Genomic DNA, 17,352 nt, shown 5'->3' on the forward strand with positions numbered 1-17,352 from the left:
GCACTACGGGAATTCACGTACAACTATGGAATGCAAGGAAAACGGATTTGTGTGACATGCTAAGTTATTTGTGGATATCTAAACATTTTGTACAGAATCAGGTATATTTCTGTACATATTTTTACAAACTATCATTTTCCAGGATTTTTTAATTTCACATAATTAAAATAGGGGAAAAATGACCTGTAACTATATATTCTGTAAAGGACCACATTTTTTAAACAGCCTAAATCAACTCTCAAAAAATCTCAGAATTCAGTCTTGAAAATGTGGCTATTTGATTTCTTACATACCTTCAGTATCTAATCCTGTGCAGATATTTCCACAGTTCTGTTTATAAAAAAAAAAAAGTAGGACCAGATCTTCAACATATCAGCAAATCAGCATACCTCAATGGAGACTTGGGAATTTTGTGCCCAGAGGGTACTGTTTCTATTGTATTCAAGTTTATTTTTGCATTTTTAAGAATCAATTTTTGTGAAATGAGTGCATTAAGCTAATAAATCTTTTGGACAACTTAATAGTACTGTAATTACAAAGAAATAGTGATAAAATGTCATAACATTTAAAATCAAGGGATGAAATTCTCCCTAGTTATCATGCTGCAATCTCATCACACCAGTGTAATCAAGAAGAAAATCTGGCCCCAAATCTAACATGACAATAGTTATAATCATAATTTTCTGATTTGTTGACATGTCCATAAGTATTGCAGAAAAACTGGGGGGGGAGGAGGGGGTTGATTACTTGCTCAAACCACTGATACAAGATTGCTTTTTCTGTTTCTTTTTCTCTACATACCAGACCTTAGTTTTAAAATAAATTAATCATAAAAATAATATTGTTAGAACTACATCATTCTGCATGTGTTATTTCAATTGCTTTGGAGGCTACACTTAGTCATTTATACAAAGCTCTCTTCCATATTTGTGCACAGCAAAAAGGAATCCACAAGTCTAGGCTTTACCAACTGCTGGAAATCTGAATCCTCAAGGCCATCAGGACTCATAACTGCTAGTCTTCGTAATGCTGCCTGTCAGAAACAATGACAGTACAATTAAGGATTAGTAAATTCTTCACTTTGAGTCCATAACATATTGGTGAGCACTATAATGGTCAATACTTGAAACTGACCCCTGTGCACAGAGCCAGCATAGGACCTATGTACTAGACTGAATTGTCCACTCATCCAGTTAAATCTCCCTCTCAATTTGATTATGAAGCTGTTCTTTTGAATGCATTGACTGAATGCATGACCTTAATGCATGACCTGTTGCGACACCTTTGGCAAGTCATTTCACTTTCTGTACCTTTGTTTCCCCTCCCTATTGACAGCCAGTAGCCCACTGGGCATCAATCATTTTATGAAATATATGTATAGATATTTAAGGAGTTGTGAGACTGTACTGAATATTATGTTCTTAAGGCTGGTAACCAGGAGTTGACATGTCTCAGACAGGTTCCTTTCAAGCAGGAGGCAACAGACACTCCCGCTGCCAGGAGCCCTAGGCCCTTTTAAATTGCTTGGCCCCGGGGCAGCTGCCCCTTTTGTCTCCCCCCGCCATGCATATCAGTGGCCCTGCCGGTACATTGCTCAATGTTGGCTGTGTACTGGCCCGTACCAGTGGCCACTTTCTTACCGGTATGCCGTACTGGCCCATACCAGCTTACTTTCACCTCTGATTGTACGTCTCACGCTGGATGCCTGTTTGCATAGCAAGCCAAATGCTCATCAAGAGATTGTGAAATCTTCAAGAGAGGAAACTTACAGGATGAAATAAATAGCATGAGGAGATCCTCTTTACGAGTAAATACAATGGATTACTGTGATATATCGGGGTGCTCAGAAGTACACCCTGGATCCTTGACTCAGGAGTAAGCTAACAGCATGTTTGTCTTATGAATGGAGGATCACAGCCAATTTGGATGTAAGACACAAAGGACTTTAGGCGAGATTTCTCTACATGAGAAAAGAGTACCTACTTAATTAAGTCTAGGTTTTAGAATGCATGTTATGGTTTTGTTTTATATGTAACTATTTGTTTCCAATACTTCTACTTGCTGTCACTTGAATCTCTATCCTTAGTTAATAACTTCTACTTGTTTTCACTATAACCATATCTAAATTATGTGTGTTAAGTGGACTGGCAAACTGAGGCAATCTGTGACTACTGTGAGTATCCAGTGGACCAGGGGCAGGGCACTCCAGAGAGACACTCAGCAGGCTCAGGGGTTGGAGTGTGTCTATCACCAACAGACAGAGTGGCCAGTGGAACTGGGGAGCTGACCCCCAGCAGGCATAGACAAGGCTTCCTCACACTACAGTCAGGTGATAGAAAGGTGCCTCACAACCCTGGGTACCCCAGGAAGTGTGACAAAGCCTTATTGAAGAACCAGCCCTTGCATTTAGACGTGAACATGGCCTAGTTGGAACTCAGTCTGCTCTTGACCTCTAAGGCATTCCATAGTCATGTTTATCTCACTGAAGGTGCCCTGCCCCCATGCGCAAGAGTCTTATTCTGCACTTTGACAGTACACATTCTGGCTTCATATTTACCGAAGAAGAGAGCTGACGGTATTGAACCCTGTCCATTCAATATGTAAATACTCTGTCAGGATTCATTCTGATATACCTTAGAGGAATGAATGAAGCTAATATAGTGCTGGCATTTCCTTCTCCTGACAGGTCCTGTAAGCAGCACCTTACAGAATCAATGGCAGTGAGGAGGTCCAGTAATATCTATTACACACAAAAACTATATTAAAGAAAAGTTAAAGTTGCCAAGTAAGCACTCAAAAGGGGTCTTGTAGAAAAAAATAGTATACGATCATGTAATTAAAAACCATATCATAATGCCTACACACAAGGGCGCTGTTCAAGATTGTACATGCAACTTTAAATTTTGGCATTTCCTAACTTTTAAGTACTTGACTTTGCAACCTTAAATGTTCTTTAAACATACTTTTTGTGAGTGATTTTCTGGGTTTTTAAAAAAGCAAACTGAAAATACAGAAATTCCATCATGTGGAATCATACCGGCCCCTAGAGGCATCATTAGCAGAGTTCAATCCTTTAGATCCACTGCCCAGACTTCTGGCACGTGGCTAATAAAGTAACTGATAGCAGCAGCAAGTTGTCATCCTTTACTTATACAAGCCACTAGTGGGGGACGAGACACACTTTGTGGATTTCATGGATATCTGTCAACAGCAGAGGAAGGTTCAGACTCAGGAATCTTGGGTTCGATTCCTGGTGATGGAAAGAAATGTACTCTAGTTCGTACAGAGTCTTCTGCTTCTGTTCCTCACAAGCCTGACCCAGTGTGTCCACATCCTCTCCAGCCTGCCCCCGTGCCAGTCCTGTCTCTCAACCCCCTGGGAATCCTCATCCTAGTTCCAGTCTCTTTGCCCAATCAGTACAAATTTTCCACCCCTTCAGGCTCCTCTCAAATGGTTAAGCTTTGCCTAAGTTATAAGCACCTGAAAAGAGGTCTTATGACGGAAAGTGTCAGGCAACCTTAACTATAGGCTTTGCTACCAGCTCCACTTATGATGGAGGTTTGAACTCTATCCAAAGGAAGTCAGAGCCAGGAGAAAGGATTGTCTTTGCACCATGTCCTATTCCAATGTTTGACTGTGAGTGATCTAGGAAACTGGAGGAGGTTAAAAGCCATTGGATGAGTTTTAAAATACAATGAGAATCAACCAACTCCCAATGTGAAATTAAATAGGTCACGACTGTAACGTCACTGAGGATGAAGAGGACACAAACCCACTAGTCAAATCTTCCAGGTCTTCTCATTCCCAGGGACAGTAAGTCTGTCCATCGAGCTCCTCTGGCCAGAGCACAGCCCTTCCTCACCCTTCTGGTCCCAGCCAGGAACTGACCTGTGCAAGCCCTACGATTCCTTTTATTTGAGCCTGTTAGGCTCTGACTTCTTCAGTGCAGCCTTTCAGACAGCCCTAGAGGACCCACCTTCATTTTTCCTTTCCTGGGCAGTGTGTGTAGGAGTGCAGGGCCTCGAGCAGAGGGCCTTGAAGGGACTGGTACACCCTATCACTGTGTGCCAATCTTGATTTTAATGGGAATTAAGGTACTCAGCACTGGGCCCAAGATAGGAAGGGATGAGTCTGACATGTAATTTACAACAAACTTGTGTTACTTACACACACTGAAATCCCACTGAAACTAATAGGATTATTGCATTTTTCAGGAGAGATAAAGGATGGCTTAAGTGCACCTACCAGACAAGCCACTAGAACAGAATCACTGTTATTTCTTTCAGTGGGTGATCTGCAGAGTTCTATAAGGCGAGGAATACCTAAAATAGTAAAAAAGAATGAAGATAAACAAGGTTTGTTGCTATCTAAAACTTGCCATTTTCACACCAAAAATCAGCCTGGTGGATTCTTTTGTTTTATCTGTCTCATTTAATACAATTATGAATGAATACAACTGCTATACAAGAGGTATAGAAGGAACTCTGCACACATGCATTAGAACGAGCTGTGCTCTTTAAAATTGCCAGTTAGATAACGGCAAAGCATAAACAATACATTGTTTTTACCCTCTACTGCTCTTTTACAATGAATAGAGCTGACCTAAAAAAAAAATCCTTCCTATCCATCATCCCCCAACTCCCCAAAACAGACATGTTTTTTCCTCAATTTTTAAATTTGAAAAATCTGGTACCTACTGTCTCTCTTTGCTGGAGGATCCTACTAGTCACACATGTATGAGGTTTTAAGTTGAGGAGAGAGTAGATTCTGCATCTTCAAGTGTCACAGCAACAGCTAGCCACTGTAAAAGCTCTGTATCCCCATCCCCTCCATCTCTAGCTATGTGTAGGAGGAAGCTGCACCTCAGTTTCCACTGAAAAATTAGCCATAAATTCATTTAGCACATTCTCCACATCCACTGTCAGGACAGACTGTGCAGGAAACCTCGTGGTCTGTAGAGCGCAACCATTAACAAGTGATATCAGAGAGCCTCTCTCCTTGCTAAACCAGCAAAAGCCTCTGCTGCCCTAGTCTCAGCTGGAATTCATTCTCTCCATATTTTACTGTCTGCCACTAGGTTAGCATTAAATTCTTACAGCTGAGTTTTATGGCTGCATGTGCCACTTCAGGATCTCGGCTGAGCCGTGCCAGAGTAACGGCAGATTTCTGCTGAACTCGCTCACAAGCAGTGACTTCTGCTGAATTCCCAGAAGATGATCTCTCAAAGAGCATTTCCATTAAAAGCTGAACACCTACAAAGAAGTTGTAAACTCCCATTAGTTTAATAGAGGATTTTACTCAGGATTTTACTCAGAATGTCAATAATCTGTATACTTCTGTCTATGTATTTATTGTTACCTACATCTATTATTTAATATTATGGATATATATTTTTGTTAGAACATTTACATAATTTACAAAAATATTAATTGCTTCCAATTAGAATCAGAGCTAGAAACCAAAGTTGAGAAGACAGCCCATCCAAGATCTTCCAATTCCAAAGACTCTTCTCTCATCAGTATCTCTGGTTTCTAACCAACTGCTACCATATTATACAGACATAGGAAACTATTATGCACACGTTGTATCTCACCCGTTCTCACAAGCCTAGAGGCAGCTGCCTTGGTCTTAGCTTCCAACAAGAGGGAAATATGCAGACTTTACTGTACCACTGACACACTTTGGTTAAGTAAGTCTACGTTTTACATGGACATGTGCCAGAACTAAATTGATCACTTACTTGCATCTTCTCACTGGCTAAGAGGGAAGGCTAGATGGCACAGTGTTCTAATGCATTAACATTTTAACACCCTGGTCTGGGTCCAAATAAGGTTTACTCATCACAAATGAAGTGAACATGTGTGGTCTCTCCTTAGATTATAGTGGATGTCCATGCACATCCCCAAACTGCCTCACAATTTATTGAAACCGGCAGTGTCAATTCAGCAAGGACCTGATCCTGCAAGATGCTAGGTGCCCTCCACTCCCACTGGGCTTGCTTCTCCTCTGTCAGTCATTTGGCATTGGTGTAACTCCACTGACTTCCATAAAGTTCCTCCTGATTTATACCAATCTGAGTGAGAAGAGAATCAGACCTATTGTTTTCAGTGGCAGTGGAGAGTGCGCATCACTTCTCAGAAGGACTCAGCACCTTGTAGGATTTGATTCTACGAGGAGTAGACTGAAATAGTGGGTCTGTATTTAGTAACGATGAAGCTGTAATAACAAACTGTTTAGAGGATGCCTAATTGAAAATGCATGAATTTACACACAGCATGACCCTAATATATAGTGTAATCAATACACAAGAAAACCTTGTTGTAAGGCAGTTTTACTTCACACTCTCTCTCTCTCTCTCTCTCACACACACACACACACACACCTGACACAAACACAAAAAAGTAAGGAAATGAAAACCTAAGCCTCCTATGTGTCCATGGACCCTCCTGAATCCAGGTTAGTTTGTGCCAATCCTCCTTCAGTCAGGTCTGTGTGCACAACACTTTCAGCTATAACGTGAGAAAACTAAAAATTACCCTAAACTAATTATATTTAGCAAACAGATCATTGCATCATTTCTCCTCAGAATCCACGTCTACAAAGTTTTGTGTAAACAAAAAATGATTTTAAGAGTATTAGTCAACACTGAAAAAGTAGGCCTGCTAAATAAATGTTTCAGCCACAACTCAAATTCAAACCCTTTCTATTAAAAACATATTAAGCAAAACCAAACTAAACTTCATGGGACAGAAAAAGCTGTATGAAACTTCACTGATTAGCCATGTACTTTTAGAGAACAACAGGAATTTATACCCCATTTTAAGATCATATAATCATAAATATAGAGCTGCTACCAGGTACCACCATAAAATCAGTTAGATCTGCTATTTCCTTATCCACAGGACTGTTCTCTTGCCCTTACATTCTCCTATAATACCTTGGGGTTTTTTAACCTTTCCTCATCTGTCAAGTTTTCTAAACCATTTATCATGTGTGTTGCTCTCCTCTGGACTCTGTCCACTGTCCTTTTGTTCACATCTTTCCTAAAGTGTGATTCCCAGAACTGGACACAGTACTCCTTAGCAGAACAATTATCTTCTGTGTCTTAAATATGACACTGCACCTCAGAATGATATTAACCTTTTTTGCAACTGCAACATGTTTTTGACTCATTCAATTTGTGCTCCACTAACAACCCCAAATCCTTTTCAACAGTAGTACTGCCTAGCCTATTCCCCCATTTTGTAATTGGGCATTTGATTTTTCCTTCTTAACGGAAGCACTTTATTGAATTTCTTCTTGTTAAATTCAGACCAATTCTCAAGGTTGTTTTGAATTCCAATCCTGTCTTCCAACGTATTTGCAACCACTCCCAGCTTCTTGGTGTCATCTACAAATTTTATAAGCATATTCTCCATTCCATTATCCAAGTCATTAATGAAAATATTGACTAGTACTGGACCCAAGAATGACCCCTGTTGCACCCCATTAGATATCCCTCCCAGTTTGACAGCAAACCATTAACTACTTTTGAGTGGTCCTTCCACCAGTTGTGCATCCATCTTACAGTAATTAGACCACATTTCCTTAGTTTGCTTATGAGAGAATGTCATGTGGGACAGTCAAAAGCCTTACTAAAAATCCAAAGATATCAAGTCTAGTGCTTCCAACCTATCTCTAGGCCAGTAAATCTGTCATAGAAGGAAATTAAGTTGGTGTGGAATGATTTGTCCTTGACAATGCTAAGCTGGTTATTCCTTATAACGTTATAATCCTCTAGGTGCACACAACTCGATTGTTTAATAAGTTGTTCCAGTATCTTTCCAAATATTAAAGTTAGGCAGACTGGTCTAATTCCTTGGGTCCTCTTTGTTCCTCTTTTTAAAGGCAGGCCCTATATTTGCCTTTCTCCAGTCCTCTGGGAGCTCACCCATCCTCCATGACGTCTCAAAAAAAATGCTAATAATCCTGAGACTGCTTCAGCTAGTTAAGTATTCTGACTACTTCATTTCATCAGGGCCTGCTGACTTGAATGTATCCAAATACATTTATACAAATAGCCTTTAACCCGTTCTTGCCTCATTACGTTCCTTCCCCATTTTTCTTAACATTAATTACACTGGAGTATCTAGTAACAATTAACCTTTTTAGTGGAGACTGAAGCAAAACAGGCATTAAACACCCCAATCTTTTTGATATCACTTAGTAACTTTCCTTCCACACTAAGTATACCTACCACTATCGGTTACATTTTCTTCCCATGAGACCTTACCTACCAGTTCTCTGAGTTTGTTAGTCTGCTTTTATTTTTGAAATCCATTGTCCTGATTCTGCTGCGCTTTCCTTAGAATAATGAAACCTATCATTTCATGATGACTTTCACCCAAACTGCCTTCCACCTTCAGATCTGCAACCAATTCCTCCCTGTTGATCAGAATCAAATCTAAAATGTACATTTCCCAAATAATGAAGTTTTGCCAAAAATAATCGTTAAAGGGCTATGGGAAAGCATTGCTGCTGCTGTTTGTACATTTTGGAGCAGTAATGTCTTGTTATGGCATTGTACAGTTTGAATGAAACAATGCAAAATGCAGGATGCTAATGTGCAAAGTTTAATACATAGATGATGTAATCTGATTTATGAGAATCACAGGTCTTCTCAAACATCTTAAGTCTTAATTTACAGAAACAAATGTTACTATCAAAATGCTTCAGATTGCCTCAGCATACAGCTGTGGGTAATGACGTGAACTATAAATATGAAATCAGCAGGATGGCTATATATTTGAAGTCTTCTAAATCATTTTGTAGAACGGCAGCATATTTCAATTACAAGGCCATTCCGAGACCTCACTTTGTATCCCCCATCAACCTGTATTGGCCAGCAGATGCAGATTCCACTAAGAATTATAGCAAACAACAGGCTTCATTTGCATTGGATCGCATCCGTAGATCATGTTGCCCTGTGATTAACACAGGTCACCTCTCAAGCTCTCTCCTTTTCTCATGTGCATTCTATACATACAAATACAGCATTAACTTAGCTTAAATACATACCATTTCCTTGAATTATTTCTGAAGCACACTGGTCCAGCACAGACATGTTTGCTAATATTGTCACAACCTGCATTAATGAGAGAGGAGAACATAAAATATAATGTTACAATTCAGAAATGATAAATATACTCAATAAGATAGTATAACAACCGGAACAATAGAGTAGAATCAAAAACTATCCTTGTGGGCTGACATTTTATTATCACTTCTCCATACTCTGAGGTTGCTTCAACTTCACTCAGCTGTTAATAACATTCAAGAGTAGCTGGAGTGTAGTGGCACTCCAATTATGTCTCCTTTCCCCCAGCCATGCCGCCAACATGTACTGGGGGTTGCCAGATGGAGGTTGTGGATGGTTGGTGGTAAGATTTGCATGCTTTATGGAAGCCTCTTTATGCTGCTAAATCATCATAAAGAGGCTGAAGGGCTACAAACAATTGGGCCTCTAGCAGTGTTCATTTGGGTACAAATCCTGAATTCCATACTCAAATTCAGACAAAACTCCCATTGAGTAACTACTAAGAACTTCAGTGTATATCCAAGCAATACTACTACTTAGAAGTCAGTTTTAATCTTCAAAGCATGATAGAAACACTGATTAATCCTCTTAACCCCTTTGGGAGGTTGGTATTTTGGGCCCTGATTCTGGAAAGCATACCTATTCAAGGACAACACATATATTTAAGTCAATGGGATTTTGCACCTGCTCAAGTGTTGTCCTGAACAGAGATGGACTTAAACACCTGCTTAAATGTTTTCCTGAATTGGTGCCATAGTCGCATTTTGCAGCTGAGGAAACAAATGAAGGATCTGATTGGCAGAGCTGCTGAGCAACTACAATAAGAGTTGTGGGTCTTCAGTGCTTCTTAATCAAGTATTCACACCCTACACATTATTACAATAATCTTTATGCAAAATATGCCTCGGGAAGCATCATTTAAAAACTGGTAACACTGATTAATATTCTTCTGTAAAGTATGTACAAAATGCATATTAAGAGTTCTGAACATAAACTGAAATTATGACTACAATGCGTTTACCAGACAAGTCTGGGGATTGAGTAAACCAGTTTCTCAAAGACAAAGGAAAAGCTTACGCCTCCTTCCAGGTGTCAAAGTTGATTAGCTTCACCTGCCAAGTGGCCATTCTTTGGCAAGGAAGAGGGGCAGGAACAGAGAGATCTGCGTTTTAGCAATCAATAACATGGAACCTGTTTTGCCACAAGACTCCATGTCTCCATCCTCACAGCTGGAATGAACTTTATCTAGGGTAACCCTCAGAAAATGCCTTTCAAAGGGTGACTGAACTATAAAACTGAGGGGCAAAAACACCCCAAGCTATCACTCCCTCCCTTTCACCTAAGAACACAAAGGAAGCAGCCCTTTGACTTTGCATGGGGATTCTGATCTGAGAGTTTGGGTCAATGTTGGTGGGAACATACGGTAAGGATTTTTTACCTTGAGCCAAATCTAACTTTTTAAAGTTTTAGCTACTAGAAAGCGTTTTATCCTTATTTCTCTTGTAATCACTTCTGACTTTAATACCTTAGACTTGCACATCCTTAAAATCTCTTTGTAGTTCAATACATTTTTTTAATCAAAACTAATCTTGTGTTGTAGTTAAACCGAACTGTTAGGGTAACTCCAGTTAAAGTAGCAAACTGTTGAATGTTGACTGTTTACAGGGACAACAGACCTCTCATATCTGAACTACCCTGGAGAGGACTGTACAGTGCAGAATACATGTTTGGGGGAAATTAGAGAACAGGGAGTGCATTGGGTCACCCTGCAAGTAGCAACCAAGGCTGGTGGAAGCCAGAGTGTGACTGGAGTGTTGCTGACAGACTGCTGGGTCAGAACTACTGGACCAGGGCTTTGGCTACACACACACACACACACATTCAGTCATGTGTGACCTGCATCCTGTTTGTGAGAGGCCCAGGTTGGGAGCTACAACAGCAAAGCATTGTAAAGCAGCCCTGGTTTCAGGGCAGGTGCTGACCACCCTCACTGGTATGGATTGCACCCTGAAATGTGACAGAAATTAGGGACCTGACTGGCAGAGCTGCTAAGCAATCACAGTAGGAGTTGTGGGTCTTCAGTGCTTCTCAAAATCAGGTCCAAAGCAACTTCTCTTTGGCCATACAATGACTTATCGATAGAAATTGGATTAGAACTCAGAAACAGCTAACTCCTAATCCCATACTCAATCAACTATACTATACTGGTCTTGATGATGCAGCGCTTCAGGGTCACATGCAAAGATATTGTTATTTAACATTCACATAACTCCCTGCATATCTTGCTGCATGCAAAGAACCACACATGTTGTTGACATTACTGTGTAAAGGGATTGTGAATAACCATTATTATATGTAAATTCCAAAACAAAACAAATAAATAATTGTACTAAAAGGATTTTTTGTTCTCTTTTTTCCTTATTCTAACTTGATGCTGTTGATCTGCTTGAGGAATAATGGACTGAAGGAGGACAGATTTGGCTAACAGCTTTTAGTTGTAGGATTTGTGTTCGCAAACAAACAAACTTCCTTGACAGATGTAAGCAAGCATGTGAACAAATTACCATTAATGTTGATCTCACTCTGCCATTATAGTAACAAAGGTGACTAATTTTTGGTGCTCTGACATAAAGGTCTTCCACTTTCCAAGGCAGTGTTACAGTGTCATCTCTCTGAATAAATTCATTTACTTAGGATGCAAATGAGCTGATGAATCTCTAAAGAGTGACAGGTAGAAAAATGGAAACTCAATATATGTCTAGGTATTTATTCCATGTTAATTATTAACAGAGTTTCAAGCAGCGTGTATATATTTTTTCATTCTAAATTATATCCTGTTAATGAAAATTACTTCCTCTATGCAGAGTCAGTACCCCATGTGGCTCTCTAAGTGATAGATGAATTCAATTAACCACAATTTGAATACATGCCAATTATTTCACGGCTTCAAGTTATTTTATCTAATAAGTATTTTTATATATAAAAATGTTTTGTGTATCTTTCTATACAAGAAATGATTTGAGTAAGGGGTGTATTTGGGCTCGATCAAGATAGCTCTGCTTTCCTTGATTATACAGGACTGCATATTTTTGAGAGATATTTGTGCACTGGACAAAAAGGGTTAAATTACCCCTGTGCAGAGGGTTATGCAGAGGTTTATGCATCACTCAGGCCCAACTAGAGCCTTATTTGAAGGTCTTAAGTAGTGTTAAAGGCACTTAAGCTTTAGAGTAAAGACCAAACTATGAATCTTCAACTCAACTGTTATTTCCAACTTAACATACAGACATGAAATCCAGAAGCCCACCAAAGGTCCAGACAGATGTCTGACCGCCTTTGAAAGGAAAGGCCTTTGAAAAATACTAGGTATTATACTAAATTAATTTATAACAAATAAAAAGAATGCCCCAACCCTTTATCATGAAAATTTTCCAGAAAAAAGAAAAAGCTGGAACTATCTGGGACATGTGTTAAGCATGAAGCCAGAGCACCTAGCATGGCAGGCATGCCATTGTGCAGCTGTAAGAACATGACAAAGGGGCCAGCTGAAAAAAATCTCTTCATTAAACGCTAGCCAGAAAGGGAAAACTTACAGGATTTATCATCATAGAGGACATGGTGCAGGATAGATGGATGGTGGTGCTTTGTTTATGCTCTAAGCACCATCTGACAGCATGAGAAGAATTCAAATTATTTCACTCAAAGTGAGCAGAATTTTTCAGTGGAAAAATGTGTCATACCTTTTTGTAATGTAAACTACATACACAAGCAACACAGAATACAGGTTAACTGGGAGAAGATGCTACTCTAAGTGTTTGTACTTATTCTTAAAAATCATACACTTTTTGGGATGACCAGTTTAGTACAAGTAAAACTCCTCTCTCTCATATCAAGATTCATAGAATGGAGACACGCTGTAATGCAGGCCAAAGTCCAAGGACAATGTAAACACTAAAAATGCACTTTCCAGGTGAAAACAAAATTCTATCTGTAGATGCAGCCTAATTATCATTTTGAGGAAAATGCTCTTTTTCATAGACTCATAGAAATGTAGGCTGGAAGGGACCTCAAGTAGTCATCCAGTCCAGACCCCTGCACTAAGATAGGACCAAGTAAACCCTGACAAATCCAACCTTTTCTTAAAAGCCTCCAATGATGGGGATTCCACAGTCTCCCTGGGAAGCATACTGCAGAGTTTAACTACTCTTATAGTTAGAAAGTTTTTCCTAATATCGAACCTAAATCTCCTTTGCTGCAAATTTGAAATTTGTCTGGATCCTTTAGCAACGAATGAATTCTGTGTCATAGGACAGTACAAGATTAGGATATCTATGAAAATGGAACACAGACCACATTCTCACTATCTGCCAATGCTCGAGATCTATAGGACCATTGGGAAAGTCACAGCTCAAGCCAATCAGGATTTCCAGTACTGCAGTGTAATTCCTAGACATAATATCTCTAGGAAAGCTGTCAATAAACATAGCAACCTCAACCATAAGGTGTAGGGGAAGGGTACTGGCCACAAAATACAGTCTTTGTTCATTGGCCTTAGAATACTCCCATGTCTAGAGGAAGTCACATTTCTCTGAACCTTTTTTGGATTCTCTTGATAGGAAGGACTGAGTCACTCAGAGAATCAAAGAATTGATAATGGAATAGCTATACCATTTCACCTCAGAGTCACCTGTTAAAATCCAGTGCAGTGCTGTTGTGACTGGAAATTGTTACTACCCAATGGCTATCCAGTGATATCTATGTTGAGTTCATGAAAAGGCAGCTGCATCAACAAAACCTCTACCACAATTGATAGCAATGACACCCTTATTAGCATTCTCTGCAAAGTGGCCATGAATGTTCAGGAAAGAAAACCATGTCAACTCCTAGTTGTGGGCCTTCCAGATTAAGGCTGGGGCATACTGGTGGAGCAGAGTGCAAGAGCTTGCATTATCACTCCCCAGTAAGTCGTTCTTTGGTGACTAAAGATGTAAACTCAAGTCCTCAGACAAATCTACTCATTTCTAGACCAAAGTAACTGGGTTGTGTTTTGAATAAACTTCAGGTAATAGCACCCAAGACTCTTGTCTTCCCCACCCCTTACTATAGATACAAGTTAAATTTTTAGTGATGGGCGCAACACATACATGCAAAAACATATTCACAGTTATTGCTGCAGCAGCTGAAATGTTATCTGAATTTTTAATAGATCACCAAGCATACACTTGGCATAGTATGGATTTTAGAGCAAAACTAAAAAGAACAGGAAAAAAAAAGACCAATACTCTCTCTCATTGACTCAGGAACCATTATTCTGTATCAAATTCTCTCACCATTGGGAACACTAACTCATCTTCCATAGAGTAGCGGGGGGGGGGGTAGAGGGGGGATGAATTATTTATATACTTCCTGGTAGAGAGAAAAATCAGCAGCAGTGTTTGGATATCTGAAAAGTATCTCAAGGATTTCAAATGGAATTTATCTTTGCTCAGAATTTTTGTGGTTTTTTAGCATATCACCATTAGAGCAGTGGAGGGCTGCTACCAAGAACAACCATCTAGCTCCCAGTGAAGCTCTACCCAGTATAAACAGGTATCTGACATTCTTCACTAAGCCTTTACAATTGCACTACTTTGCCCACAAAGTAGTGGCCACAACAATAAATCATAGATTGGGGAGAGGATTTAAGACAGGTCTTTTACAATGATAATTCCTATTCCCTATGCGCTCTAAATTAAGCTGGGGAGTGGGAAGTGGCACCCAGACAGCAAAATCAGGTAAAGGGAAAGATGGTTTACAGCCACATCTCCACTGGGCCCAAGACCTGCTCCTCAGTTCCTAAATTTCAGCCAACTTCACACTTCATCAATTCCTTAGACGTATTCAAGTATCCAAACACTAGGGTTCTCATTACCATTGTTCCTACACATGATGCAAATCATATTTGTTTCTTTCTTATCAGTAGTTGGTATTTTAATGAGTAGCAGCAGTTACAGTACATGCTCAGATTTAGGGATGGGCAAAGTAGCTTGGATAAGATAAGAATCAAGCCAAACTAGAACTGAACCAACAAAAAAAAAATGTCTGGAGGTTTGAAGCCAATGGGTTACCCTGCTTTGGGATTTTCAAACACACCTCTGAATTGCCTGGGTTGGGCTGGAAGCAGAAGCACTAAAATACCCTGAGAAAGGATATTTTCATGCTGTAGCCACTCTACCTACACTAGGAATTTCTGAAAATTCCTAGAGACCCTCTTCTCAGGTGATTTCCAGCTTTTCAAATGGAACAGACTGGGATAAGAATCTGAATAAGCATCCCAGCTTCTGAAAGATTATCCAAATCTCTGAAGCGTTTTACATCTGTCTATCACTAATTTTGATTGGAAACTATTTCTGAAGGGCTCATAGTTCAGAAAGAAACTTGACTTCACGTGGCAACTTAGTATTTCAGGCCAAATTTGATTTAAATCGGTTGCACAATTTTTAAGTTCTAGAAGTAGAAAGAAAAGGAAAGAAAAAAAGTAAGAGAAAGAGGTTTTGTGGTTTAAGATTCTTTTAGATGCTCCTATAGATCAAAAACAGCTTCATGTTTCAAAATGAAATTCGGAAGCAATTAGTCCACAAATTGAATAAAGACTTTTGCATGCTTTTTTCCCTTAAAACCAATTTAAACAGTTAAAATCTTGAGGTAAGAACAGCAAGTAATCCACATGTGCTGTTAACTACTTTTCATATTGTATTGTTCTTTGCATTTATTAACAGTCTCTCTTTGGTCAAAAATTCAGTCTTTACACTGTCTCTTCTGATGTATTTCCCCCTTTTGCATTTGCTATGTATACCTCCGCTTCAACAGTTTATTTTAGCTCAAAATCACAGTGTCAGGCAACAGGAAGCTATGTGAGCCTCCACCCTGAGACATTGTCTCAAAATACTGATACAGTCATTAATTTTAGGTATCATTTAACAATTACTTCAAACATAATGGTGATGAGCACCCTAGAAATACAGATCAGACTGACAGATAAACTGATCAGCAAGTATTTGTACCACTTACATGAAATCTGAGTTGTGTCACAGGCTGTCAACTACTGAATAAGATTCTCATTTAGTTTTAATACTATGGGGCTATGCCTTGGTGCAGGGGGATCAAAATTTTACTTGTTATTTTGAAATTATAACGGTGTAGTCTATAGCACGATCATCATAGAATCGGTGAGATATAATGAACACGGAGCCCCACCATGACACTTTTACAAAGACACTTTTCTGAACAGAAATTTAAGCACTTCCCTTAAAAGTCCTGATCCAAAGCACCTAAGTACATGAATAGTCCCATTGACTCCAATGGAATTCCTCACATGCTTAAAAGTTATGTGAGTTAATGCTTTGCCAGACTGAGGCCTAAAAGCTAATTTTCAGTGATGCTGAGCACTCAGAACTCTGGGTGCTTAGCACCACTGTAAAAAAACAGGCTCTAAACAAATGTATTAATGACTTAGGAGGTCTACAGTGTATTTTAAAAACTCTATAGGAAGTCTCTTCTCTTTAAATCTTATATAGCTTAATAATAATAAATATATGTTTCATATCTTTACAAGTGTTGCCACATCACGTTAGTCTTATGGATTTATAAAATTAACCTCTCAATATCTCACAGCACATATACAAAATCTAATAGAAGCCATCTAAATTGACAAGGACCTCACAGATATAAGAACCAGCTAGACAGCTATGTCACCTACATTTTTTAGTTTTAATATTAATTGGCAGCATTTGTATCATTACATCTTACAGTAAACAAAAACTGCTTTCTGTACTGCAAAAAAGAGTTTTTAACTCCCCCCACCCCAAAAAAAAAAAAGAATAGTCTAACCAACCACAACTTCTACTGAATTTGTAAAAGATGAACTCCCCCTTTTGTCTTTTTTGTGGTCTGGTTGACACTGAAATATGGAATGATATTAAATCATGTTTTCTTAGTGTCAGTGGTCCATTACAGAAATAAAACACTTCTGGGAAATCAATCTTCTGTAAAGAAAAAATTGATTGAAATTTGAGGAAACTATTAAGTTAATTAAGGGTCTTTAAAGAAATTTTCATCAGATATGTTGAATGGAGAAGCATCATCTTGAAGAAATTATATTGCAAGGAGACAAATAGCCACAATGGACTATGATAATGTGTCTTCTTTTAAATAACAAATGTTGATTTATTAGCATGTTTAACCAATAGTGAACAAAGGTATCAAATTGTATTTGCATTATAACTAGGACCAGATGG

General features: G+C 39.0%; 1 protein-coding gene across 1 annotated transcript in view; it reads right to left on the reverse strand.

The window, feature by feature from the left end:
* Positions 1 to 874: 874 nt before the first annotated feature.
* The window catches only part of INSC (INSC spindle orientation adaptor protein), a 153,457-nt gene continuing 136,979 nt past the window's right edge, over positions 875 to 17,352 (reverse strand). Inside the window, exons 11-14 of the mRNA XM_073350627.1 lie at positions 9,058 to 9,124; positions 5,097 to 5,252; positions 4,246 to 4,322; positions 875 to 1,033 (exon numbers count right to left, since the gene is read on the reverse strand). Coding sequence (XP_073206728.1) covers positions 905 to 1,033; positions 4,246 to 4,322; positions 5,097 to 5,252; positions 9,058 to 9,124 — 429 coding nt within the window. The 3' untranslated portion in view covers positions 875 to 904. The remainder of the gene's footprint in view (positions 1,034 to 4,245; positions 4,323 to 5,096; positions 5,253 to 9,057; positions 9,125 to 17,352) is intronic.

The sequence above is a fragment of the Lepidochelys kempii genome, chromosome 6, assembly GCF_965140265.1.
Source record: "Lepidochelys kempii isolate rLepKem1 chromosome 6, rLepKem1.hap2, whole genome shotgun sequence".
NCBI classification, from domain to species: Eukaryota; Metazoa; Chordata; order Testudines; family Cheloniidae; genus Lepidochelys; species Lepidochelys kempii.